We start from the raw sequence: 27,521 nt of genomic DNA, 5'->3' as shown, positions 1-27,521 counted from the left end.
TTTAAAGTTGAGAGTTGGGGCAGGACCACAGCCACGGCACCTTTTTGCCAAATCCGGGAAGGTTAGAGTAACCCTCTTCCTATGCACCAGACAAGCCAGCCGGTGAAGAGGTGAGAGGGGGAAATGGCTTGCAGAAACTGGAAATGGCCAGTCGAGGCAACAGTTTTGATACTAAACACCCGCTTAAGGGAACCTTAATCTCTGAGTTTACCTGCCATCTGAATCACCCCTTCCTTGGAGGTGGATAATTGGGAGTTTTTATTTAAAACAGGTTTAGAAACTTTGAACATCTGTTTGCAACTCCTCCTGGTCTTCATGCCATAAGCAGAATTCATAGATTGTGAATATGTCATCCTGAGGAGTTAAAGCCAGCTGGGGATCAGGTTGCACAGAGGTCGAGATGTGCTAGAGATAAGTGACCGTGGAAACCTCCAGAAGTTCACTGTTCTGTGGGTCTATTCTGGACCTTCTACTCCATAGAAATTTCTAGCATCCCAGTTCCCAAATGTCAGACATAACTTGATTTAAATGTATGTTCCACAAGACTCTAGATTATTATATCATTTCCATTTATATCATTTATTGGATAATTGAGTATTGAAACTTAAGATCACTACACCCTTACATGTGTGGGATTGCTATTCTGTGTGATGAATGTTGTTTGTCAGGAATTTAAGGATGATTCCTTCAATTTATCTTTTAAATTTTGTCTTTCTTTTTTTCCTTTATTTCTTACCTAGTTCGTAAAAAGCGAGTTGAAGGAGACCGAAGGTAAACTTCCACGAGAGGAGGCAAAGGTTCATCATGGCTGCCAATTAAAAATAAGCAAGCAAAAACTATTCTCCTTCCCCATCAGGACCATTTTATCAAAGGTTGTTCATTTCCGTTAACCACACAGCTCATAGTCTGTTGTTCTTTTTTAGCACTACTTATTTATCTTGGATTTTTTAATGTATACAGTTGTGTCATGTGCTCATGGGCCCCTCTGGCGACTTGCACCAGTGGACTTAAGCAGATCTTAGTGCATAACAGCAATGGAAAATGATTTAACCACTTTCATATTGGGTTGTCTGGCTTTCTTACATGAACTTTTTTTTTTTTTAATCACTGAAAGGAATTTAGTATATAAGTGTATTTGTAACTGTGATTACGATAGAGGCCTATCTCTGTTTACATGCATAGCTTTGAGTTAGGCTAAATACAACAGAAGTGTTCTTCTGACCACATAAGAAGTTAGTATTGCCAATCTTTCACTGGGTGAGAACATGTGACTGACTGAGCACAAATTCTCCCCTACCTCCAGAAAAATCACCAAACTCACATGCCCCACTGTTTGAAGAAGTGCACTAAACGCACGTGTCCTACTGTTTGAAGATCAGTGGTGTCATCTTCATAAAAGCAAGGCAGCATTGTGATACTTTAACACAGCATTAGCAAATAAGTGTGAAATATTAACCCATGAATAGTCTTCAAAGCAGACTTACAGGCAGCAAAGTTAATTAGCACACCTACCTTTATTGATGATTCAACATAAATTCGATCTTTAACATGACTCTACTAGATAACTTTTTACAAAGCTGTTTTAAACTTTTCCAGACATGGTGGGAAATTTTTAAATTTTAGTAAGAGGGCGGCTTTTAACACAGTACATTCCAAAATAAAACAATAATAATTGCACCTTAGAGTTGTCTGATACAGATGATTGCATCATTTTGGCAAATTTTAGAAGCATTTATTGCTTTATCTTTAGTATAGCAATATCACAGAATGACCTGTGAACGTTCAAGTTAATTTTACAGACATTTGTCCATATGGTATGATCCTTCCAGACATTTGCAAACATCAGGAAAAAATGTGAATTGTCACTTTTCCAGATGTTTGTCATCTCAAGGACAAAGCCTGTGAAAGTACAGCTGGGATGATTGTGTGGTTGTGTGCATTAACTTTTCATCTAGCAGTGCAACAGTGTGATCCCAAGTGAAGGAAATGTGTGTCTATAGCCTTTGGCTCAAGTTCACGTGCCTTTGATGACACTCAGTGCCTGAGGCTGTACCTGGTGGCATTCTGACCCTGCCTTGGGCACTTCACCCTCTCTTCTCTCCTCCTTTCCTTCCAACTCTTTCTCTTTTTTTCTTCTTTTCTCTGAAATTCTGAGCCATGTAAAGGTGACATCCCTTGGTTGGTGACACCTGGAGCTGAGGACATTGGTGACTCAGGCAGAAGATGGACCCAAGTCAGAATTTGTTTAGTAATTGAGTGTTCCTGAGTTGCTTGATAGTAGTAAAACAAGTTAATGGGAAAACAATGTGTGTATTATCCTAGTTAGCTTGTAAAACACATGGAATCTAGTCAGGAGAGCTAACCTTCATAAAATTGGACATTTACCTGTCTTAGAAGTATCTGCATCCGTATCTCTAAAATCCTTTGAAACATTTCACTTTCTTGACAATATTTTACATTTTTTGAGGAAACAATGAGCAGAACATGTTGACGCATTTGGAATCCTAAAAATCCTTTAATTAATAGCTTTTGACTATCTCTCCATAGTAAATACCATTTGATGGTTTTCAGTTTTATTTTTACTTCCCTCTTACTCACTTAGGTGTGGTATGTTGGAGCCAACTCATACAGGCTTACCAATTATTAAATTTTCAAGAATTTTGCACACTTGTTAAATATAGCCATTATTAAAAATTAAATGGCATGCACCTACAATTAGTTAAATTATTTTAAAAACCAAAGTAATACTCAAAAATACCTTTTACTGTTTTCTCTGCTCTCAAGATTATTCATATCTACTGTGTCTGTGTGGCAGAAATACTGTATAATGATGTGCTTTTGCGCGTCTTTTCCCATCTCAGAAGTTCACAACTTCTTGTTGACAGTTTGAAATTGTCCGTGGTGGGAGTACTTATACTATGGAAATGAGCAAATGTTACAGATCAGATGTTTCCCACCCCTTGGTTGCTGGTTGGCAAACATTCATCAGTATGCCCAGAGTTCTTTTTCTGTATATATATGTTTCGGTTACCATGTTGCCACAGGGAAGAATCTTTCTCTTAAGCGTCTTTATCCTATCTGTTTAGATTTGTTGCAGATATATTATAAGTGCTGAATCCCTGACATGCCCTTCAAGTAAGACTTTTTCCTTTTCTCATTCACTCTCTTTCTTGCCTTCACCGCTAAGAAATCTTGTATTCTACAGTGTTCACTAAAGCTCCAAAGTGCTGTGGATCGGGGGCTAAAGCAGTTCCTGACAAGCCTTAGCAGAAAGCAATGAAAAAAAAGTCAGAATTTGATGCTGCGGCTGTTGAGAGTATTAAAGCAAGATAGTGGGATATTACCAAAATTTAGCCCTGTTTTTAGCTTGTGAAATAGTTGGGTCACATGTAATAGAGTTTATAAAATCAAATATTTATGATAAACAGTTTATCTTATCATTACCTGTGTTTTTAAAATAACTTGAAAGGTGACATTTCCATGAGTATTCACATATTAAAGATAACTATTAGAAGATAAACTTACACTTTTGGGAGCCTGTGAATCATTTCATTAGCCCAGGACTTCATTTCTCCATTTGCCCAAAATGTGTAAGTAGAAGCTTTTTCATAATCCTGAGCATGACTAATCCCTTACCATCCATCGTGGTGGGGCATAATGTATATAAAATATTTTTATATGTGTGCATTTTGCCAAATACTATGTTGAGATATTTGGCAACATCTGGACAACTGATTGAAGAGAGATAATTCTCTCCGCACACCACCCCCTTTCCCTTTTTAGACTTGTACAGGCCCATGCTAGTATCAAATCACTCATCAGGACTTGCAGGCCCCTATCACCAACACCCATCACAGCGTATGTGGAAGATAACTTTTAGGAGAGAATTTTGGAAGTCTAGAGACCATATGATTAGTCCAGCACTACATCTCCCCCTGTGCCCAAAGCATGTAACGGAAGCTATTTTATCCTCATTAGCATGATTAAATCCCTTTCATCTTGGTAGGGCATAATGTAAATAAACGTGTGCATGTGTGTGTGAGTGTGTGTGGCCACCTATCTAAATATGTAACGAGGTATGTGGCTACATCTGGACCACTGATTGAAGGGAGATTCTCTCTCCCCAGCTCCATTTCCCTTGTCCGTTTTAGCATTGCTGCAGGCCCAGAGTCAATGCAAATCACTCCCTGGAGTTTGCAGCTTGGGTCACCAAACACTAAATCTCACAGCACGTATGAAAGATCACTCTTAGGAAATAAATATTAGAAGCCGGGAAATCATTTTATTGTTCCGGCACCAAAACCCGTTATATGCCTGAAGTGTGTAAGTGGAAGCACTTTTCGTCTTCATCAACATGATTAAGCCCCTTCCTTCCATCTGGGTAGGGTAAGCTGTATATAAATATTTTGTACATAAAAATCGCCAAATACTGTAAGTGGTATTTGGCTGAAGCTGGACGCCTGATTGAAGGGAGATGCTGTCTCCCAGTCCCTCTTCCCTTACCCCTCTTGGAGCTGCCGTGGGCCTAGGTTACATAATCACTATCCTGGGGGGGGGGGCACGTGTGGCTCACCCATCTTAGAGCACGCAGCCCATCTCCATTAAAAACTCCAAAATCATCCCAATGCCTATACTCCTCAAAACAATTTCCCTAAGGGAAGCCTGGTACACCAAACCAAAAGAATAGCTGCTTCTCTTCCAGACAGAAGCGTGGCCCCTGGCAGGGCACCAGCATTAGGGAAACCAGTGTGCTCTGAAGAACTACCATGAGAACATATCAGACACTCGAACTTGAAACCAGCGTGCTTTAAACATAAAATAGCCCTTTAAATTTACAAGAGTTTGCAGATGTTTGCTTTTTTGAGGGATATGAGGTACTTGGCCCTCTCCCAGGCCCTGTAAAGGAGACAGAGGAAGTATAAGAATTCTGGGTTAATATAATTTGCTAGGTGTTTCTGGGTTTGGGGGGTAGAGTGCCTTTTTGCAAAGTGGATACCATCTTTAGTTCAAGTATTGATAGTATCAACAGAAATGGGCAGGGGGCAGTAAGTTGGGAATACTGGGTTCTGTGGTATGTCGTTACCTCTGCTGAGTTGGATATATTTCTGGCGTCAGCTTTTAAGTCATGATCCTGAAACTCCCTTCTGCTCTTCCACTGATGATGCAATAATTGCCATTTTCATGTTAATGAGCAGAGAAGGAAAAAGAAATGTCTTAGCTCCACCTTCCAGTAGCAGGTTCCCTTCATTGCTCCTCATTTCAAATATCCATGCCACGTACCAGGCCATCTCCAAAACTAAAGGCTTGGGACACATACAAAGGAAAGGTGTGAGATGCTTGGCAGCATCAGGCTGCACCCAATGGATAGAAATCATGTGATCAGGCCTCCTGGTAACAAGCTTGAGAGAGAAAAGTACCCTAAACCTCAGGACGTGTTTATTGTTTTCTTGCTCCCAACTCTAGATTAGATTGAATTTTGTTTTGTGGTTCAGAGGTTATTAAGTGGAGGGACTAAGTGAGGTGGGGAAGGAAGGTGGTAATTAAAGGTCCTAATTTGCTTAAGGGGAGAAGCAAGTTCTGCTCAACTTATCTCCTTCCCGTCTGCCCATAGCAGCAATGACGAAATACCCAGTAGATGGATGGAGGGAGTGTTTCAAAGTTTAAACTTGTAACCTGGCTCTGGGTACTGTTCTAGGAAAGCCATCCACTTACCAGAAGTTATCCCAGTTTTGTGATGCATCATTGATTTGGGAGAGGGTGAAGGGGGCCTGGACTTTTCTCTGACATCTTCCATGGCTGTCATTTTGAGCACACTGGCTCTGCTTGTTGGTATGGTGGCAGGGCACCGTACTAACAGACTTGGAGACTGACTCCTAATCCCATCACCAACACTTAGCAGGTATATGATCATGGGCAATTCATTCAATTGCCTGACAATTATAGACTATATAGGGGGAAGAGCACTGGATTTGGAGTCAAGGAACCTGGACACTTGGCTCCACACTTTCTTAGCTGGGTGACTTTGGGGCAAGCCACTTAGTCTCTCAAGCCTAAGATTCTTCAGCTATATTATAGTGGGAATAATATCTTCACTAACTACCTCACAGAGTTGTGGTGAGAATATAATCAGATAATGGGATGAAAACACTATCCTGGAAAGGGCGATACAAAAGCGGGAGATCATTTTTATCATCTATTCACTAATGGTTTCCACTGCCTCTTAAATCTGTTTTATTTTCTTCTGACCATTGAGTGTGAGGAATCACAGCATGGGTATGACGTAGGGGATTGGAATTATTTTATTTCTAACACAGAGGTGGGAGAGTTAGTTGATGGGTGGGTGGGTGTTACATACCAGTGATGTGTGTGATAGAGCATTTTCTTGGGTCGTTTTGACAGTACCCTAGGACATGGTCAGGACCCTTGCAGTGAGTCTAAGGCTGGACACAAGTAGGGGAGCAAACAGTGATTAAGAATTGAGGGGAAGGTTTGGGGCACTGCTGCCCTCCAGCCAGGCTGTCACCGCAGGGGAGGCTATGACTTGAGGTGTGACAGGGGACCTAGGAAGAAAAGATTGTCTGTAAGGTTCCAGCAGCTGCGTGACAGGCTTAAGCCCTGATAGTGAAGGGGAGAAAGTGTCACCTGTGAGATCAGCTCTCCCTGGCAGCAACTGCCTTGTTATCACCAGCAACCTTAGCTCTAGTCAGTATTCTTGTGCTAAGATACTGAAACATGGCCGCACAGGACTTTCATAAGCACGTGGAAGCATGGACTCTCTCATCAACCTTTGTGTCTTCAGTAGCATCTAGTGAGGTGCTTTGTATATAACAGGTGCTTTATAAATGTTGCTTGAATTGAATTGTCCTCCGCCCCACAAGAATTATGCTCCATTCGCCATCATGTGATGTTTCGAAAACAGTACTGATTCAGATATCAGCTGTGTGTCACTTTGGGCAAGACTTTCCATCTTTCTTCTATCTTGTCTTCACTTCATCTGTAAAATGAAGTGGGTGGATTAGATGCTCTCTAAGATCCCTTCCAGCTCCCAAAGGTTACAAGAATCCTGTGATTCTGAAGTTCCCATTGCCTCTGAACGTGTGTGAATAATGCCTCCATTGCAACTCCATCTGTCTTCAAAAGGCTTTGTCCAGAACATTCCACAGACAGTTACCTGTCCCTCTTCAGCGGTTTTTACTGTTTTCAGAATAGTTCTGGAGGAGCAGCCTTTTCTGAAAGGAGATTTTTAAATGTATAGTATTTTCTCCTCAAAATTGGTGAAGAGGAGAAGGAAATGCAAAGAAGGAAACTGAGCACAGTAAACACAGCATATCTTTCATAGGCTTTTATTTAAAGTGTAAGTGTGTGTGTGTGTGTGTGTGTGTGTGTGTGTGTGTGTGTTTCTGAGCACATATTGACTGGATGACAAAGAGAAGCCAATCAGAAATACACTGTGCAATTGAGAGAAGCTGGCCCAGGATTTAAAATTTCCCATGGTTGATCTAAATGCAAATAGATAGGACTTGGCCATGTGGTGAAATGAGATGAATAGAAAATGTGCTTCTTATGGAAATTTTATTTTAGTACCAAACATTGCCAGTGACAATCTTTAGTTAAGAAAGAAATTATTCTGACCTAAAATTCTTATCTCTGCCATTTTGGTTTTTAAAAAACCCACTAAATTCGTGGAATAATATTTATATTTCAGTTAAACCTTTATCTTAATTTTGTTTCATCTATTCCAGGAAAACAAGCAGCATTTTTCATTGCATTTAAAAATGTAAAATACTTGCATGCCACCAGTCTGTAATATCTTACCAGTTTGGATGCCTGTAATGTGTGACTTTATGTGTATCTGTATTATTTTAAAGAGAACAAAGGAAATAATGCTTTGTAAACTATTTAGACTTATATTGGCAACATTTATTTGGCTAAGCAGTTATTGAAAAATTCATATAGTTTCACTTTTCATTTTGAAACTTTTCAATCAAAGGTAGATATTATATTCATTAAGGAATTAAAGACTAATTTGCCTTTTAAATGTGAAACTGAACATTGTGGGAAATAAGCGTGTGATAAAGCAAAATGTATGAAGTGTGAAATCCTTTCACCCCGATAATTAGTAAGAATCCAGGTTAACACAAATAGGTTGCAGCGTTTGACCCTTTGGGATTAGCCAGCCAGACCTAATGCTAAGGTAAACATATACTGTTTTAACTCATCAAGATCTTTCTGCTTTCAAAGATATAATGTATTCATTGATGTCCAGAATGAAGCTTCCAAGTGAAAATGTACAGAACATTAGGAATTAATAAACTTTCCTTTTAAAATGAAAGTAAAGACTGATTTGATCTGGCTAATTTTTAGACGTCTTTTTAAAATGAACAGTCATCACCATGTTCTCATATTAAATGAGTCCATTTGCAGAAAGGACTATAAAGTGTCTTTATTATGAAGAAGATAAGAAATAGATAAACAATGAGAAGTAGCCAGAGGGAGAAAGGAGAACTCATTATTAAAACAAATATGCACACATTTGGCTAAACAGTTGAAATTTGTTAGAATAAATGGGAGCAGGAATATAGATAATCCCAATGGGTTCATTGTTTTACCTTGAATTTTTTATATTAACTTTGGGTTTAGTTTTTTTCAGCTATGCTGGGATTGATAACACAAAACACTAAAAATAACAAAGTTATACTATAAAGGTTTGCCCTGGAAAAACAAGAAAACCCTTTTCCTGCCCTCCTTCTGAACTCTACCTTCTTTGACGCATAGAGGAAAAGTCCAAGGAGAAGCACAGAAGACCTATGTCTAATTTCTGTATTTGCTGTTCCACACCTTCTCATGCACAAGGAAGTATAGTAATTATTTTGTATAAAGGATTCCTTCACGCTGTGGGGCTGTAATGAATAGGAGTTACAAGTATGCACTTTGAAGTCAGACTTGACTAGTTCAAATCTCACTTCTGTGAGTTGTGTGAATTTCTGCAAATCTCCTACCTCAGTTTCTTCACCTGTAAAATAGGAATCATAATCATACTTGACAGTAGTAACAGTGGTACTGTTGTAGGATTAATGTGTAAAACACTTAGGACAGTGCCTGACATATAGAAGGCACGTAGGTATTACTATGCTAAATTGTAACTTAAATAAATACCCACGGATATTAATGCCAACAAAGTGGTCCATTTTATGCTGACAATGTCAGGAATTTAAGCAGGAATACATCTTACTTTTTTGTGTGTTTCTACTGTCCATTCCTTCTGGCAAACAGGCCCTCCCTCAGCACTCCAGTAATTGAATATAAACAAGATAGAGCTGACTCAGAAGTTACTCCTGGTATGCCCTCTCATTTAGCTCTGCTCTTTGTGATTTCCTTGATGTTTCAACTTGTTTGTACCTGCTCTGCTTTTTGGGTGCCTTCCTTTGCATTTGGCAGTCTGGCTTCTGAAGCAACTCCTTGACTTTTGGGTCTGTTTTGTGCTGGACTTGACTCTGTTATAGACCTCCCTCTCTCTGATTATTCAGCCTTACCCGCCCCCCAGCCCCCCAAGGCTATGAGAAATGGTGCCTCATGCCTCCTCTACCCCAGTATTTACCCATACCCTAGTCCCACCAGCCAGGGAACATGACCAGATGCCCACAGCCTCCAGCAAGTGTCCCAAATGTCACAGGACCTCAGTAGGAATTAGATATATGTGTGTTTGAACGAGATTGGGCTCTGTGTGGATCCCAACCAACATAAGGAGATGATATAGGAAAATTAGGCAGTTTCATGACTCGAAATATATGTGTGTGAGGGTGGAGTTCTCCAAATTGTAGACCACTGAACTTACCAAAATTTTAGAAAAATATGTCATCTGCTTTAGTGGTTTTTGAGCACTTAGAAGTGAAACAGTGGTCTATAAAATGAAGCACAGATTCATTTAGAGTAAATGATAGGAAATCATGAGAGTCCAGGGAAAAGAACACACTATATTTTTCAGCAAGACATTTGACAAAGTCTCACAGCATCCTTGAGAAATGTGGGTTGCATAACAGTGCAATTAAATAGTTAAATGACTGGTTTAAACAATCTTTTTTGACTCTTGATGATAAATGCTGATGAGTGGAAGAATTTCAACCAGAAGGGCTTAGTAGGCACCACAGGGCTCTTTCCTTGACATGTTTTGATCAGCAGTTTAACAGTAATTTGGATATAATACTGATAGAATACCAATCGAGTCTTCAACCAATGGGGCACTGGGAGGGACAAGGAATACTTTGAGAGGTTCAGAAATATCTGACAAGCCAGTATAAGCCTGTATGAAATCAAGTAAAATATAATACAAGTACCAGTATAGTTGTCTACCTTTAAGACAGAAAAAATAAACTGCAAAAGATAGAATGGGAAAAATATGACTTAACTGCCATCTGTGTGGATAAAGATTTGGGGGTTGACTAAAAGCTTAACTGTGAATAAGAAGTAGAATGTCCTGCCTAAAAAGCTAAGTCTACCTTAAGTCACATTAAAAAAAGAATCTTGGTATTTGGTCCCAAATCTCCTATTTGTCCTGGGCTTTGTGCCTCAACTTTTGGAATGTCTACTTCAATATTATTTCCATTCTCCTTGAACTTTAGCATGGTAAGTGTTTATGTGTTTATAAGGGTTGTTCTTATATCTAATCAGTCAACAGTGTCACTGATATAAACAAAATATGTAATTTATATTTGCTATTATTATATGAATATTCATTTCCAGAAACAGACAGGTGTTCTAGATATAATATAGGTGAGAAATCTCTATATTATTTATTTGTTGAAATTCTATCAAAGTATAAATGTATACTAATTCCTGGATAAATAAAATGTATAATAATTGCTGATTGTGAAAGGTTTATTTTATGTTCAAAACTAAGTTAAAAATCAATTCAAAATTATTAAAAATTTATTAAGAACTTTCACGTAGGTAGGGTAGGGGCATCTGGGTGACTCGGTTGAGTGTCCAACTTCCGTTCAACTCAATCTCATGGTTCCTGAGTTCCAGCCCCACATCCGGCTCTCTGCTGTCAGCCTGTCAGCACAGAGCCTGCTTTGGATCCTCTGTCCCCCTGTCTATGCCCCTCCCCTGCTTGTGCCCTCCCAAAATAAATAAATATTATTAAAAAAAATTTTTTAAAGAAATTTCAAGTAGGTAAATAAACAGAAATTAGTTGACAATAACTACAAATATAAAGAGAGAATGCATTAGCTAGATAACTTAGGAAGAACAGCATATTTTTTTTAGTCAACAAATGTTTATAAAAATTTAAATAATACAGGGGCATGTGGGTGGCTCAGTCAGTTAAGCGTCCAACTTCAGCTCAGGTCATGATCTCATGGTTCATGGATTGGAGCCCCGCATCAGGCTCTGTGCTGACAACTCAGAGCCTGGAGGCTGCTTCAGATTCTATGTCTCCCTCTGTCTCTGCCCCTTCCCTGCTCATGCTCTCTCTCTCTCAAAAATTAACATTAAAAGAACTTTTTAAAAAATAATATAAGAATAGGTAGAAGTTACATCATATCATAACTGTTCTTTGTAGAAGTGTTTGGTATAACTTGCATTTATAATTTAAAACCAGAATTTAATTCTTATTTAATTCCTTTTAGGGCCTGGATCTTCTTTATCCTCTTAAATCAGCTGAATTTGACTCTACAGTGTCTGTAGGAGTCTAACAGCTGACAGTACTGGGAAAAAATTGTTCCTATACTACAATGTTAAACTTTACAATTTTAGAACTGACATTTTAGGTAATAATATTAAAATAATAATTTAACTTTTGGCATAAAATTTGAGATTTATTTGTGTATTCTAGAAGTTTATTCTTTGATACTGATATTTGTCAGCAACCTTGGCTTCAACCGAAAATTTTAGTTCTCAGTTCTTTGGTATTTGGCTGAAGTATGTATTCAGTGCATCCCAGTGAAGGCATAATAGGGTATGAAAATAGGAGAAACAGCAATATTAATTCCAGATGGCATTAGGGAAGTTTGAGTGATAAAGAGGCATTTGAGAGGACAATGAAACATGAGGAGGCTTCTAACAGACAGAGGTGGGTGATAGTTAAGGACATTTCAAGCTGAAGAGTTTGCTTGAATCCTTTCTATGAAATTGTATGTCCCAACCATGGTGTTTGTCTTCTCTGATTCCTACCTCCCACTTTAATCAACTCCAAGCTCCCAGAATGAAATCCTTACCTTTTACTTTCAAGTTTATTTGTAAACGTATGAATATTTACATCTTTAGCTTAAGATTTCTCATCTCTCCTATAAAATACATGTTTAAAAAAAATACTTAAGTGTATCAAGGAAACTATTTCCTAATGGAGCCCTTTGATAACAAGAGAATTGCTGCTGACATTGATTTGCATATGCTGATTCAGCGTGACATGCTTTATGAGTTATTCTGGCTAGAAGTTTAAAGAAAACAGTAATTAGGGCTTATACTACATTAAGAAGAGTTACAGTGTCATTTTATCAATCATGTTTACTCTGACCAAACCCTGAAAACTAATAGGAACCATATTCTGTCCTTTATTCAGATATTTTACCTAACAGTCTCAGATTTGTTCTCTGCAGTATGCTGACCTTACTGTTTTCCATTATGCAGAGTTGGATTAACTGTGTGGGGGAGGGGTGCCATACTACTTCCATTTCTATTGCCTTGCACTGAATGGACCCTGTAGCAGTCCACTCTGGCTAAGTCAGTCTCCAGTGGCAAGCAAACCTAAATGTCAATTTACTTCTTGTCACATTACATGTCAGTACCTGTGTTTGGCCGAGACACTGATCTATGTAACTTCTCATTCTACAACCCCGGCAGAAGGATCAGCCTCTGTTTGGGACATGTCATTTTCTTGGTGGAGAGAAAGAGGAAGCATGCTAATGGGAAATACCAGTGACTCTTGAATTCCACTCAGAGCTGTCCTGTTGTCTCTTCCATTCACATTTCATTGGCCAAAACAAGGCCCATCCATGTTTGTAAACTTTGGGATTACAATATGACAACATCTGTATGAAGAAAGACGGAAAAACACGTTACTAGATCATAGCCAAGCCTGACAATGTCTACAGGGAGGCACTGCACGTCACATAGCAGTGGGTACGGCTGTTCTGTCCTTTAGAGGAGAGCAAATATTTGGCAACAATATTTCAATCCACCACAGACCTTCAGTGGATTTATCTTTTCACTTACTTATGTCAATCTAATTTTCAGGTTTTTCCTTTTTTTTTTTCCTCTTTAAGAATTGTGTCTTTCTAACTTGTAAGCTACTAATGGCAACCCATAAAGTATAGTCTTAGCTCTGCCTCCATTTCAGGATGAACTTTACTATGTCTTGTCCTATGGAGCCAACTCTCTCAAAGCTGGTGTTTATACCTGCATCACGTCACTGGCCAGCACTTAGAGGCAAACCCTCTTGTTCTGTGTCCCAAAATGAGAAGAGGAGGGGGAGGGAAGGATTCAATATTCTTTTTTTTTCTTACAAATATTTATTGAATGTCTATTGAATGTGCCGTGTCATACACTGTTGGAGATGTTAAGGATACAGGAGTAAACAGCACAAAGTCCTCCAGGAGCTCATATGAAGTATACAAGCAAGATGATATCAGGGAGTGAGAAGTGCTATGAAGACAGTAAGGAAAGGGGAGAAAGGCAAGGTAAGGTGATCAGAGGAGGCCTTTCAGAGGTGAACCTTGAGTACAACCTTCATAAAAATGAGGGCATGAGCCATGGGTATTTGGGAGGAAAAGTATCCTCCTGTGTAGTGCAAAGAAAGACACTGAGGTGGGAATATACTTGGCAGGATGGACAAACCTCAGGGAATGGATTGTAGCAAAAGTGGAAGCAGCTAGGAAGGTTCAATTTTTCACAGTTTTATTCAATATTAGGGTATTGTTCTTAACACCTTTGGTCCCACGTGTAGTATTTAGTACACATGGGTTTAGGAGATTCATGTCTGTAAACCTTGTGGTTATAATACATTAATATTTGTCTGAAGAATGGAGCAAACTCCAGCACCAAATCACATTATTTTAGAAAAAGCAACTAAAATAGTATTTAGATATTTGTTAGGAAAACTTTAAAATGAATAGCTAGCAGGGCACCTGGGTGGCTTGGTTGAGCCTCGACTCTTGATTTCAGCTCAGGTCATGATCTCACAGTCATGAGCTTGAGCCCCTTATTGGGCTCTGGGCTGAGTGTGGAATCTGCTTACGACTCCTTCTCTCTTGGGGCACCTGGATGACTAAGTCACTTAAGCATCTGACTTCTGCTCAGGTCCTGATCTCATCACAGTCTGTGAGTTCAAGCCCCGCGTCTGGCTGTGCTGACAGCTCTAAGCCAGGAGACTGCTTTGTATTCTGTGTGTGTGTGTGTGTGTGTGTGTGTGTGTGTGTGTGTGTGTGTCTGCCCCTTCCTTGCTCGCATTCTGTCTCCTTCTCTAAAAAATAACATTAAAAAAAAAAGATTCATTCTCTCTCCATCCCTCCCTGCTCCCCACTCATGCACATGCTCTCTGTCTCTCAAAAATAAATAATTAAATGGAATGAATAGCTAGTTAAAAGAGAAAATACATTGAATACATTGACACCCCGTATTGGAAGATCAGTAAGAGAATGTGTCGTAGATTAAGTCAGTCAGACACCGAATTAAAAGCCCTTTCTGCCTTAAAAAAAAGAAAAAAAAAGTAAAAGAAGTCGTATTGCAGGCGAAACTCTTTTTTGTTTTAAGTTTATTTATTTACTTTGAGAGAGAGTGCCAGAGAGCACAAGCAGGTGAGGGACAGAGAGAAGGAGAGACAGAATTTCAAACAGGCCCCACACCATCAGTGCAGAGCCCAACGTGGGGCCCAGCTTGGGCCGAAATCATGAACCGTGAGATCATGACCTGAGCCAAGATCAAGAGTTGGATGTTTACCGGACTGATCCGCCTAGGCGTCCCATGAGGAAAAGCCTTCTTAAAACAAACCATATCTGGATGGCTGTAGCCCTCTGTTTTGCTTGTTCAGGAATTCCATTTTGTCACTTTCCCCAGGAGCAATACCCCAGAGGTGTTGCAGGAATTCTCAACAGACTTGATGGTAAGTCGAAATACCTATATGTTAATTTATAATGACATATAGAACTATCAAATGGATCCAGATCAAATAAGTCACCTCATCCAGTTAGAGTACAATCTTCTTGGACTGTTAGAGAATTTTATTCATATACCATGGATATGGTCACAGATCACCTTACTTTAAAGAAGTTGATGAGAATCACTCTTGGCCTTTCGGCTAAGATGAAGCGTAAAGAATTTGATGAGATTTACGAGACACATCAGTCTGATCAACAATGGAAAGCATGCTAGAATTTGAGTCAGAATATCTGTGCTTCATTTCTTTCTTTTTTTTTCTTTTATAATTTATTGTCAAGTTAGCTAACATACAGTGTATACAGTGTGCTCTTGGCTTCAGGAGTAGATTCCTGTGATTCATCATTTACATACAACACCCAGTGCTCATCCCAACAAGTGCCCTCCTTAATGCCCATCACCTATTTTCCCCTCCCCCTTTCCCCCACCCCACCAACCCTCAGTTTGTTCTCTGATTCTAAGAGCCTCTTATGATTTGCCTTCCTCTATGTTTGTGACTATTTTTTTCTCTTTCCCTTCCCCCATGGTCTTATGTTAAGCTTCTTAAATTCCACAAGAGTGAAAACATACGATATCTGTCTTTCTCTGACATATTTCACTTAGCATAATACCCTCCAGTTCCATCCATGTTGTTGCAAATGGCAAGATTTCATTCTTTTTCACTGCTGGGCAGTATTCCATTGTATATATGCATACTACATCTTCTTTATCCATTCATCACTTGATGGACATCTGGGCTGTTTCCATAATTTGGCTATTATTGATATCTGTGCTTTATTTCTGGCTCTCCAATTGTTGGTTGTGTGCTCTTGTGAAAATTACTTAACTGTTCTGAGTCTTAGTTTTCTCATCTGTAGAAATGGAGTATACTCATATATTCTTTGTAGAGTTATCTTGAGAATTGGATGAAATATTAGTGCTGCTACAGTGCTTGGTGTGGATTAAGTACACAAGAAATGTATTAGTTGAATCTGAATTCTGTAGGAAGTTGCTCTCAGAAAGCTGTTATCTCCAAGAATATTTGAGAAATCGATAAACACTAAGATGCTATAGAGAATACGATGTAATGGCCACAAGGTGTAATGTTGATGGTCCTCTAAGAATATTCGCAATTTATGGGGCGCCTGGGTGGCTCAGTTGGTTAAACGTCCGACTTCGGCTCAGGTCATGATCTCACGGTCCGTGGGTTCGAGCCCCGCGTCGGGCTCTGTGCTGACAGCTCAGAGCCTGGAGCCTGTTTCAAATTCTGTGTCTCCCTCTCTCTGACCCTCCCCCATTCATGCTCTGTCTCTTTCTGTCTCAAAAATAAATAAACATTAAAAAAAAATTAAAAAAAAAAAGAATATTCGCAATTTAGGAGGGTTTTTTTTTTTCTTAAAAACTCCAAATCATCAGTGATCTTCATTTCAGGGATTAATGTGTACTATTGTACAAAATTCCAGGGTGTTTACCTAGGGTGCTTCCTGCTCTCAAGGGCAGAAGTAAATGACAGGAAAGGTTTAACCATTAGTTGGTTTCCACAATAGGTTTGGCTGGAATGTACCTCAAGTAGGCACTTCATCCTCTTCCTGGCTACTTTTTTTTTTTTACGTTTATTTTTGTTTTGAGAGAGAGAGATAGAGAGCAAGCAGGGAGGAGTAGAGAGAGGGAGACAGAATCCTAAGCAGGCTCCACACTATCAGTGCAGAGCCTGATGCGGGCTCAAACTCACAAACCATGAGATCATGACCTGAGCAGAAACCAAGTCAGACGCTTAACCGACTGAGCAGGTACCCCTGGCTGCATTCTTGAAAGAAGGCGTATCAAAACTAAGCATTACTCCTGGGAATGGTTTAGTCATGAAGAGCAGGCCAGAAAAACTACCAATGAGTGACTAAGGGAATGAATGGAAGGCCATTGCCGTTCTCTCTCCACAGAGCCCTGCATAAAAGACAGTCATTTCCTAACACACAGAACTGTCTTCTGAGGTATTGCTACTCTCTTCGTCTTCCCCTCCAGGCTACCCATACGCCCCAACACCCTCCTTTGAGCAGCACTTGCTTTTTTCTCCCACTTCTATTAGCTGAGCTTCACCATCTGGTGTAGAGCTTGAGGCTGATATGGGAAGGTAGGTTGGAGCCAAAACTGCTTGGGAATATTGGGGCTATAGCTGCGACATCATCCCTGGTTGTATGCTTAAGGAAATTACTAGGGTCACAACGCCCTTGAGATGACATGTGCTTGGTTTATGCCCCTCTCTTCCTTCGCCTTTGTTTACTTTTCTATCAGTTTTTCATGATGAGTTTATAGGGCTCTGTGTCGCGTGCTGGCATTAGCAAGCAAGGGCAAAATATAAGCCCTGCCTCACGTGCCTCTTTAGTCAAAGCAAAGTGGAACTCTATACCAAGGAGACTCTAGTTGCTGTTTATAGCTCCCAGAGGGTCAAGGGGAGATATTCCCACTAGTGAAGATTGTTGTCCCCGGCTGGACGAAGACTTGCTATCCGCAGCCACTTCCAACGTCCTGCAGATTGTAAAAACCAGGATCAGCGCTGAGCGTCGCTCTCCTCGCTCGAACTACAGCTCCCAGGATGCCCCGCGACCGGGGAGTGCGCACGCGCGTCCGTAGCGGAGGGGGAAACTGGCCGCACGGACAGAGCCGTCGGATTGGGGCAGCAGCCGGCGAGTGGATCCGGCAACTCCCAAGAATCAGACGCAGGCGGACCGGCGGGTGCCGGGTGCTGGAAAACGAAGGGCAGGCTTTCCCCGCGGGTCTGTGAAGGTCAGCAGCTCCAGCGGGTGCCAGTCAGGTACGCTCGGCCCGGTGCTTTCCAGGAAGTCCGTCTGCAGGCGCAGACAGGGAGTCGCACCGGCCATGGTGGCTGAGGAGGGAGAGGTTTCTGTCTTCCAGACGCCAGCCCTGGCCTCCTTACCTCCTGGTCTCTCCGGGAGTGGGGAGGCGTTGGGTGCTGTTTTGGGGGCGAACGGGCCCGGTCTGGGGCCGTGGGGCACGCTGGGCGTCGCCCGGAGGCGCGTTAACCCCCGGCTGCTGATGAATCACTCGGGGGCCCAGCCTTCTCGGGTTCGGGACCGGCCCCTTCCTCTCCCGCCGGAGCCCGCGCCTGTCGAAGCTGTGCGAACTCGCCGTGCCTACTCGCCCCTTCCACTCCACCCAGGCGTAGCTGGGGGGACGATCCTCGTAAAAGGGTGTTCTCACCCAGACTCCTGCAAAGGCTTCTGCTAGTTGAAAGTTAGAAAGAAAGAAAAGAAAAAAACCTTAGGTCACACCCTTGGGGGGGGGGGGCACTAAAATCTGGCTGGTCTTGCATTCATCGGTTTTGATCTATCTCCTTTGCCTTAAAATAAATTCCTGGCTCCTGCGCAGCACAGCTGGATCCGGCTGTGAAGTTTGTGTGTTGATGTGTTTTGAGGACGTGACTGGGTCGTTGTATTTTTGCTTATGAGGTTGGTGTCTTTCCTGTGCAAGCCTTCAATCTAATTACAAACAAATGGGAAACAGCCACTTTTTTTTTTTTTTTTAATGTTAAGAATTTCATTTCCAACTTGCCGTTGGCTTCTCTTAAAACCAAAAGTCGTCTGGTAATGAACACTGCAGTAAAATTTATCCCGGGAGGTCATACTTGAACAGGAAATAAGCCTGTGGAGATTTAAGTTAGTTATGTGCAGTCTCCCTTGGGTTGTAACATTTTCATGCAGCTCATGTTTCTTTCTCTGAGAATCCTTCAGATTAATTTTTTGGCAGATTAGGTTGATTAATTAATTGGCCTGTGAAAAAAATATATCGGGCTTCGAAAAATAGTTTTGTCTAGCCTCATTTACTTTTGCTAGTCTCTTCCTCCTAGTCTTTGGCACATTTTACCCTACCACTTCTTTCAGACTCCACAGTGCTTTTATTATAATATTTAAAATCCCCTTTCCAACTCATTTCTAGCGAAGAAACAAAAAGATAATTAAAATGTAAGATCCAGTATATTCTAAATCTTTTAGCCTGCTTGCTCTCCAACCACTCAGGATTCCTAATTTGCTCTTTATTTTACTTTTTTAAGTAATCTCTGCACCTCACTTGGGGCTCAAACTCACTACCCGAAGGTCAAGAATTGCATGCTGTACCTACTGAGCCAGCCAGGTGTCTGGAGTTTGCTCAACTTTAAAATGATGTTATCGGACCAGGTGACCCCAAGATTATTCTAGCCCTAAATGTCTCTGATTTTTAGAATTCATTTATTCTCTTCATTCAGGAAGTATTGGCCACATTTGTCATTCCAAGCCCTGTGGTAGGCCTGAAGGAACAAAAATGATTTCCTTAGGATGTTACTGTCCCAGTGCTCAATTTCTTTTTTCTTTTTTCTTTTTATTTTACATTTATTTATTTTTGAGAGAGAGAGTGTGAGCTGGGGAGGGGCAAAGAGAGGGGGACAGAGGATTGGAAGCTGGCTCTGTGCTGACAGCAGAGAGCCTGATGCAGCTCTGAGTCACAAACCATAAGATCATGACCTGATCTGAAGTCTGATGCCTAACCTACTGAGCCATCCAGATGCCCTCTTTTTTTTTTTTTTTTTTAAGATTTTTTTATGTAATCTCTACACCCAACATGGGCCCAAACTTACAACCCCAAGATAAAGAGTTGCATAATCTTCCAACTGATCCAGCCAGGCGCCCCTCAGTTTCTTTTAATCATATTTTTTGACTAATTTAGAAGTTTTGTGGTATATCCTCCAGGCCAAATTATTTTGCAATTAAAAACTTCACCTAAAGTTAAATACATACATAAAGTTAAATACGTAAATACATACATAAAGTTAAATACGTGCAGGTCACATCCCATTACAATGATTGGTTTTCACTCTATTCAGAGACTTTTCAAGTCTCAGCTACTGGTCCATTTAAATAAAGCGTAGGTTCCCTACAACAGAAAGGACTTGAAGGGTGTAGGGTGGTGCTCTCAGACTTTAATATGCATAAATGACCCGGGATCTTGTAGGTTTAAAGAGGGTCCCTGCATGTCACATAAGGAATGCTGTAGTCTCTCACACTGTATATATTTATTTATTAATGTTTTATTCTTGAAAGAGAGGGCGTGAGTGGGGGAGGGGCAGAGAGAGAGAGAGAGAGAGAGAGAGAGAGAGAGAGAGAGAGAGAACAGAGGACTGAAAGCGGGCTCTGCGCCGACAGCAGCAAGCCCGATGTGGGGGCTTGAACTCACAAACTCTGAGATCATGAACGGAGTCAGAGTTGGACACTCAACCGACTGAGCTACCCAGGTGCCCCTCTTACACTTTAAATATCAAGGATGGGACGTTTTATGACTGGTCCTGATTACTGTGATACTAGATACATAGCAATGGCTTTTCTCAGTTCTCAAAATTTTTAAAAATAATCCTCTTCATTCTAACAAAAATAATTGCCTTCACAAGTTTTTTCTATTCTTTCTCCTTTTTTCCTCCTCTCTTCTTCTTTTCTCTTTGCTGTGTACTTTGAGCTTTTTTTCCCCTCTCATCCTCGTCCATCCTCAGCTGTTTTCATTCCCATTAATTCAGTATTTCACTAATTCAACAAATACATGTTTTGACCCATCCTGTACAGGGCGCTGTCATAGGCTTCTGGTGAATACAGACATATAAGACCTGGGTTTTGTCTGGGAGCTTACTCTCTCTGATACTGGGCACGTGTACTTGTTTATAGTTCAGAGCACTGTATGAGCCCTGTGTAGGGAATAAAAGCCTGCAGTGGGTGTTAAGGAGAGATCTTTTACAGTTGTGGAGGTGGGGAACAAATGAAATCACCTTTTTTTCAACTCACTTCCCATCACTGTCCCTAGGCTATAGTCTCTGTACTATTTGGTTGTGTGACAAATGTACATAGAATACAGTAAGATTTTGTAAATTTATTTATTTGGATTCTGGGGTGAGCTGGCTATATGAAAATCATTTACAGCAATAGCAGGGGAGTGAGAGGCAATAAGGGATAAAAATACACCTGGAAAGAGACCAAAAGAGGGAGGGGAAAAGATGAAGAAAAAGAGACCAAGGAGGACCTAGTAAAACAATAGGAGAAAATGGTTCTGTGGCTTTTCAAGTGTCAGTCCGATGTACTAATGTAATAGCTCTTGTTATTTAGGCTCTGTTATCTTTTAAAGATCAAATTAGCTGGGAAACTATTCATCAAGCTTTTCAATTGCTCTTAAATTTAAATATGTGTGGACTCTGTCTTGATTAAAATAGTTGAGGGCAATACTTGAGGCTGTCATAATGGCTAAAGCACTGTTCTGTCAGTGACTTTCCTTGAAGACATTTGATTTACATGTCTCACTTATACTCATTTAAAAAAAATTTTAGGGGTGTCTGGGTGGCTGAGTTGGTTGAGCATCTGAGTCATGATCTCATGGTTCATGGGTTCAAGCCCCGCATCAGGCTGTGTGCTGACATCTCAGAGCCTGGAGCTGCTTCAGATTCTGTGTCTGCCTCTCTCTCTGCCCCTCCCCTGTTCATGCTTTGTCTCTCTCTCAAATAAAAATATTAAAATTAAAAAAAAATATATATATATATATAAAAGTATTTTATTCTTTTAAGTAATCTCCACACCCAACGTGGGTCCTGAACCCACAACCCCTGAGATCAAGAGTCGCAGGCTCCACTGCCAGCCAGCTGCCCCATTTATTCTCATTTTTATCTCAGATTCACACAACTATAAGATCTTATTGAGAGGAAAATGCTATAGAAAACAGAAAAGTCTGCTTGACCTCTAACAGTCCATTAGGTACATATTGAAATTGTGAAGAACCAAACTAGATTTGCTATTTATGAAAAATGAAACATGAACATGTATACTATATGTATCTGCCTGTATGTGTCTGTAATCCGTTGTTATTGGCAGTAATAGAGATGTGAATAATCCAGAGTGGCAAATAATTGAAAATGTATGTGTCTATTCTGTCGTATTCTAGAATTTTACTTGAAACAAAATCATTAGCTTTTTTCTTGAAGCAGAGTGCTACTTTGTATTTTTATTGAGGTATAATTAACATTCAGTAAAATGCTGAACATTCCTATGTTACGTGTCCAGTTCGAGGAGTTCTAAAGTTTTATACACTGTAACTTCAGCCAAAATAAGATAGAAAACATTTTCATCACTATAGAAATTTTCCTCATGATCCTTTCCAGTTTCCCTCACCTACCCTCCTCCAGTGGAGGCAACCACTTTTGGCTGTATTTCTGATGCCATAGATTTGTTTTGCTTAGTCTTGGACTTGACATAAATGGTCATACAGTATATGCTTTTTGTGTGTGTCTGGCTTCTTTAATGTAATATAATTTTTTTTGTTTTTTTGAAAGGGGACTTGGGAGAGAGCGAGTGAATAGGGGACAGGGGAGGGGGAGAGAGAGGGAGGGATACAGAGAATCTCAAGCAGGCTCCGCACTGGCTGCACAGAGCCAGAGCCAGACATGGGGCTCCATCTCATGAACTGTAAGACCGTGACCTGAGCCAAGATCAAGCTCAACCAACTGAACCACCCAGGCGCCCCTGTAATATAATGTTTTTGAGATTCATCTTTGTTGTGTATATCGGTGCTTGGTTCTTTTTTATTGAAGACTAGTATTCCATTGTACGAATACACCCTAATTTCTTTATCTGTTCTGTTCTTGATGGATGGTTGGGTTTTTTTTTCCAGGATTGGGTTATTAGAAATAAAGTTGTTGTGAATATTTCCTTTATAAGTCTCTTATGGATAGATGTTTCCATTTCTTTTGATAAACACCTAAGAGTGGAATTACTGAGTCATAGGGTAGCTGTATGCTGAACTTTATTAAAAAACCACCACACAGTTGTCCAAGGTGGTTTATATATGACTTCCAGTTTCTTCACATTTTTTATGTTGCCTAATTTTAATGCTGTCAGCCTTTTTTGTTTTACCACACTAGAAGCTGTAAAATGGCACCTCAGTATGGTTTTAATTTGTATTTTTTTTTGATTAAAAATATTGAATGCTTTACTGTGTAGCAATTGGTTTTACTTCTCTTGTGAAGTATCAGTTAAAGTTTTTGCCTATTTTTTTTCCAATGGATGGTTCATCTTTTTTATTGCTGTTTGTAGGAGTTATTTATATATTCTAAAAATTTTTTTAATGTTTATTTACTTTTGAGAGAGAGACAGAGCATGAACAGGGGAAGGTCAGAGAGAAGGAGACACAGAAATCTGAAGCAGGCTTCACGTTCCGAGCTGTCAGCACAGAGCCTGATGAGGGGCTTGAACTCATGGACCATGAGATCATGACCTGAGCTGAAGTCGGATGCTTAACCAACTGAGCCACCCAGGCGCCCCCATAGGAGTTCTTTATACATTCTGAGTATAAGCCCTTTGTTAGATATGTATTTTTTACCCAGTCTGTGCCTTTTCTGTTTATTTTCTTGATGATGATGTGATAAGCAGAAATTTTTACTTTTTATAAATTTTTACCATTTTATCAGTTTTTAATTTTATGGTTAGTGTTTTTGTGCCTAGCTCCAGGGTTGCAGAGATATTCTCAGTTTTATTCTAAAAGCATTCTTGTTCTAGATTTTACATCTAGGTCTGTGATCTGTCGCAGATTAATTTTTGTGTCAAGATGGGAGGTAGGGGTTTAGGTTCATTTTCCCTCCGTACAGGTATCTAGTTGTTCTAGCAATGTAGGTTTAAAATTTTTTTTTCCTTTCTCCATTAGATCAACTTGGTATTTTAACCGAAAATTAATAGAGCTACTTTGTATTTTGGTTGTGCTTTTATTTTTAGTTTCTTAAGCATGGGCCCTGTATCTTTAAACACAAAAGGTAAATACAAAAAAAGACTTTTATGCACCTCTTTGAGACTGTAGCTACATTGAGATTGATCCAGGGCTGGTTACCATATATTTTCTGATGGAGGAACGTTAATAATGAATTTGAATTTGAAATGGCTTTCCTGCAGTTGAAGTAATGGATGCAGTGTTAGTTTCAGTATTGCTTGTACCCTATCCATAAGCCAGGCTGATACTGGGCGGGGGGGGGGGGGGGGGGGGGGGGGGGGGGGCGCGGGGGGGGGCAGGGAAGGAAGGAGATTCAAGCTCGGAGAGATCATCTGGTACTCTATTAGAGCAAGCTGTAGAGACCTTAATATTTTCTTGTTTATTGATTGGTCAAAATAGATGTAAATATATATAATCCACGTGTTTTGGTTTCCATCTTTCTACTACACTACTCCAGTCCAGTCCTTCGTGACAAACAGTTCCTGAATGTGTCCTGGAATAATTTCTAAGGAGACAGGTTGGTTATTGTTTCTACCAGATTTTATTGACTGATAACACAAAGCAGTATTATTTTTTTTATTCTTTAATGCTTATTTTTGAGAGAGAGAGAGACAGACTGCGAGTAGGGGAGGAGCAGAGAGAGGTGGAGACACAGGCTCTGAGCTGTCAGCACCGAGCCCCATGTGGGGCTCAAAACTCACCAGTGGTGTGATAATGACCTGAGCCGAAGTCGGACGGTTAACCGACTGAGACACCCAGGTGCCCTGAAAGCAGTATTATTATTATTTTTCTTATTTTTTATTTTTGAAAGAAGTATTATTTTTTAAAGACATCACCTCAACTATATTACTCCAGTGTAACTGTTTTAATTTTTCCTCATTTCCTTCCAGGTTTTGTTCATCCATTTACATATTTTTATATGGTTGTAATCATAGTGTATCTGTTCTTTTCTGTTCAGACATTGAGTGATAATCAGTAAACACTTTGCCACATGTGTGTCATCCTTGTTAGTAAAGACACAGCTGGAGACAGAGACTATACCAGTTGGAGAACTTAGCAGTGGGGAATCTTGAACCCAAGCTTAAGTAAAATAGAAGCAAAGTTAAGATTTTCAAAGACATGTTACCCCTCTATGGAAATATAGGACAACTCTGGTTTCCTTATTTTCTCTCTTTAATATGTAACAGCTTTATTGAAATTCACATCCCATATAAGTCACTCATTGCAAGAGTACCGGTCAGTGAATTTTAGTATATTCACAGAGTTGAGCAATCATCGCCACAATCCATTTTAGAACATTTTCATCACACCAAAAAGAAACCCCCTACCCATTAGCAGTTGCTACCCGCTTTCCCCAGTCCCCACCAACCTAGGCAACCATTAATCTGTTTCTGTCTGTATGGATTTGCCTATTCTGGATATTTCATAACGATGAAATCATACAGTATAGTCTTTTGTGACTGATTTCTTTTGCCTTTATACTCTTAATAATTTGAGAATATTGAAATACGGACAAGCAAGTTTCCTTCACAGATGTGCACGCTTTTTGACCTGTAAAGGTATACACTCCCTCAGGTACATATGCTCAAACACCTACACCTACTCATTAAAAAACACAAACACACCAAGACAAACATACAGACTAAGGTAACTGATAGAGATAACCCTTTCCAAATAAACAGTTTCATATCAGAACATATCTAAGCACTAATACCACTACAAGTACATCTAGGTGAACACAGTTCCTGAAGTGTGTAAGAGAAGACGGTTGAAAATGTGGCAAGCTGGGAGAAAATGAGGGCTCACACAAGACAAGAGACATTAGAATGTGATGGCAAGTTGAATTTATTTAACGTGTACAGAAGCAACAGTCTGACATTTATTTAATATGTATATAGGCATACAAGTAAGAGTCTTGGAGCTCCTTAGTCTATTGCATAGCAGTCCCTTTGAGCAGGATGTTATTAATTGTAATTATAAGGTAAAGGATTTCCATATGGAAAACTATAACGAACAGAATATTTTGGTTCTCTGGGTGTGGTGTTACCATTTTAATGAGTCGTTAAGGAATATTTCTTTGATATGCATACAGTGAAAAGAGATGAGTCCCCTCAAATGTATACATTATAAGTCTGTCATCTATTCAGGCAGCTCTTTCCCTGGAGCAGGCATGGCACAATTTGAAATAACCCCAAGATTTGTTTTTGGTCTTGGTGGGTAATTATTAACCCAAGTTAGTATTCTTAAAGAATTCTTTTGTTTCCTTGTTTGTTTCCTCTTTAATATAGCCACTGGGGTATTATACCTGCTTAGTGGGAGAGTGGGAGTAGGTGGGGGTGGGATGGCAGTGGGGCAGAATGCTTAATTAGATTAGGAAATGTCAATAAATATGTGATTATTTGACAGTCAGGCACCCATTTTCACCTCGGCAAGGCCTTGTTAGTTATCAGCACACCCTTTACACCTGCCTTTCCTTTGCCATTTTGTTTGAGCCCCCATTATTACTTCTTATCAAACCATCTCTAACTTTCCTAAGACATCAGACTGCGTTCCCGGGTGAACTCCTGGGTATAGTTTGCTCTCCAGAGTGTAGTACTCATCCCTGCATTCAGCCCCTTAGCCTTCCCCCTGCCATATCCTCTTCTTCCCCCTCCCCCCCCCCCCCCAACTGCCAAAACCTTAGCTCTGGTGTATATTTCCTTTTGAGTAGGATACCAGGGAAGGCTCTTCAAAGAAATGTTGTTTGAACTGGTCTCTGAAAGATGCGAAAGGATTTGAACACGAGAAAAGGGGAGAAAGGTATTTCAGGTGTAACGAACATTGTGATCTGAGGGTTGGAGGCAGAAAAGCATGGAACTGTACTTCTTTCACCAGAAAACAGGGTGTGTGAAGATCACTCCTTCCCCTTTACTTTTCTTCCACTCCTTTCCCTGGCTCCCTTCTCATTCCTCCCCCACCCCCAGCATGTACTTTGATCTCTTTGCTTAGTATATACTTCTCTTCTATCTAGCTAAATCTATCCTTCCCTGACCACCCACAGTGATCTCTGAACTTCTCTAGTACTAATTACCAGCCCCATTCTTTTGTCAGTTAATTTTATATTGCTCTGATTTAAAAAAAAAAAAAAAAGCTTTGTGTGCATGTCTCATTTTCAAATAGAGTGTGTTAGTCAAGATTCTTAGGTCTCAGGGAACACAACCCACTTAAAGCTAGCCTTTCACAAGGTATGGTGGCAGGGCTGGGAGTTGTAGTGGATTGTTATTGTAAGATAACTGAGCTCCCTTATAGGTAGCTGGGTTCTCAGCTGGAACCCAGAGCAGGCCCTTGGAAAGCCCCTGTGCTCCCTCCTCTGTCTACAGTGTACATGGATTCTCCTCAGCCTCGTTCTGTGCCTGTGCTCCATTATAGGACGTTGATTTGGATTTTTATGAATACTTTGCGTTACAATATTACCTATCTTTTTTTTTTTTTTTGTAAGTAATCTCTACACCCAACGTAGGGCTCAAACTCATGACCCTGAGATTAAGGGTCTCACACTCTTCCAACTGAGCCAGCCAGGCGCCCCATAATATTACCTCTCTTGATTACTGAGTTTTTTGGCACTCTTAAATCTT

General features: G+C 40.2%; 2 protein-coding genes across 3 annotated transcripts in view; both read left to right on the top strand.

Annotated features, from left to right (window-relative positions):
• TMOD2 (tropomodulin 2) overlaps positions 1–3,524 on the top strand; it is a 35,632-nt gene extending 32,108 nt beyond the window's left edge. The window contains exon 9 of the mRNA XM_047075108.1: positions 741–3,524. Coding sequence (XP_046931064.1) covers positions 741–775 — 35 coding nt within the window. The 3' untranslated portion in view covers positions 776–3,524. The remainder of the gene's footprint in view (positions 1–740) is intronic.
• Positions 3,525–17,424: 13,900 nt separating this feature from the next.
• TMOD3 (tropomodulin 3) overlaps positions 17,425–27,521 on the top strand; it is an 80,017-nt gene continuing 69,920 nt past the window's right edge. The window contains exon 1 of one of the 2 annotated variants that reach the window (XM_047075106.1): positions 17,425–17,938. The gene's annotated coding sequence lies outside the window, so the exon portion shown is untranslated. The remainder of the gene's footprint in view (positions 17,939–27,521) is intronic. The other variant, XM_047075105.1, reaches the window with a different exon arrangement.

Source organism: Lynx rufus, unplaced genomic scaffold, assembly GCF_022079265.1.
Source record: "Lynx rufus isolate CCGP_SWC_20201006 ecotype Redwood Valley unplaced genomic scaffold, mLynRuf1.p SCAF_13, whole genome shotgun sequence".
NCBI lineage: Eukaryota > Metazoa > Chordata > Mammalia > Carnivora > Felidae > Lynx > Lynx rufus.
The sequence above is the reverse complement of the archived record's forward strand: the minus strand, read 5'-3'. Positions and strand labels throughout refer to the sequence as shown.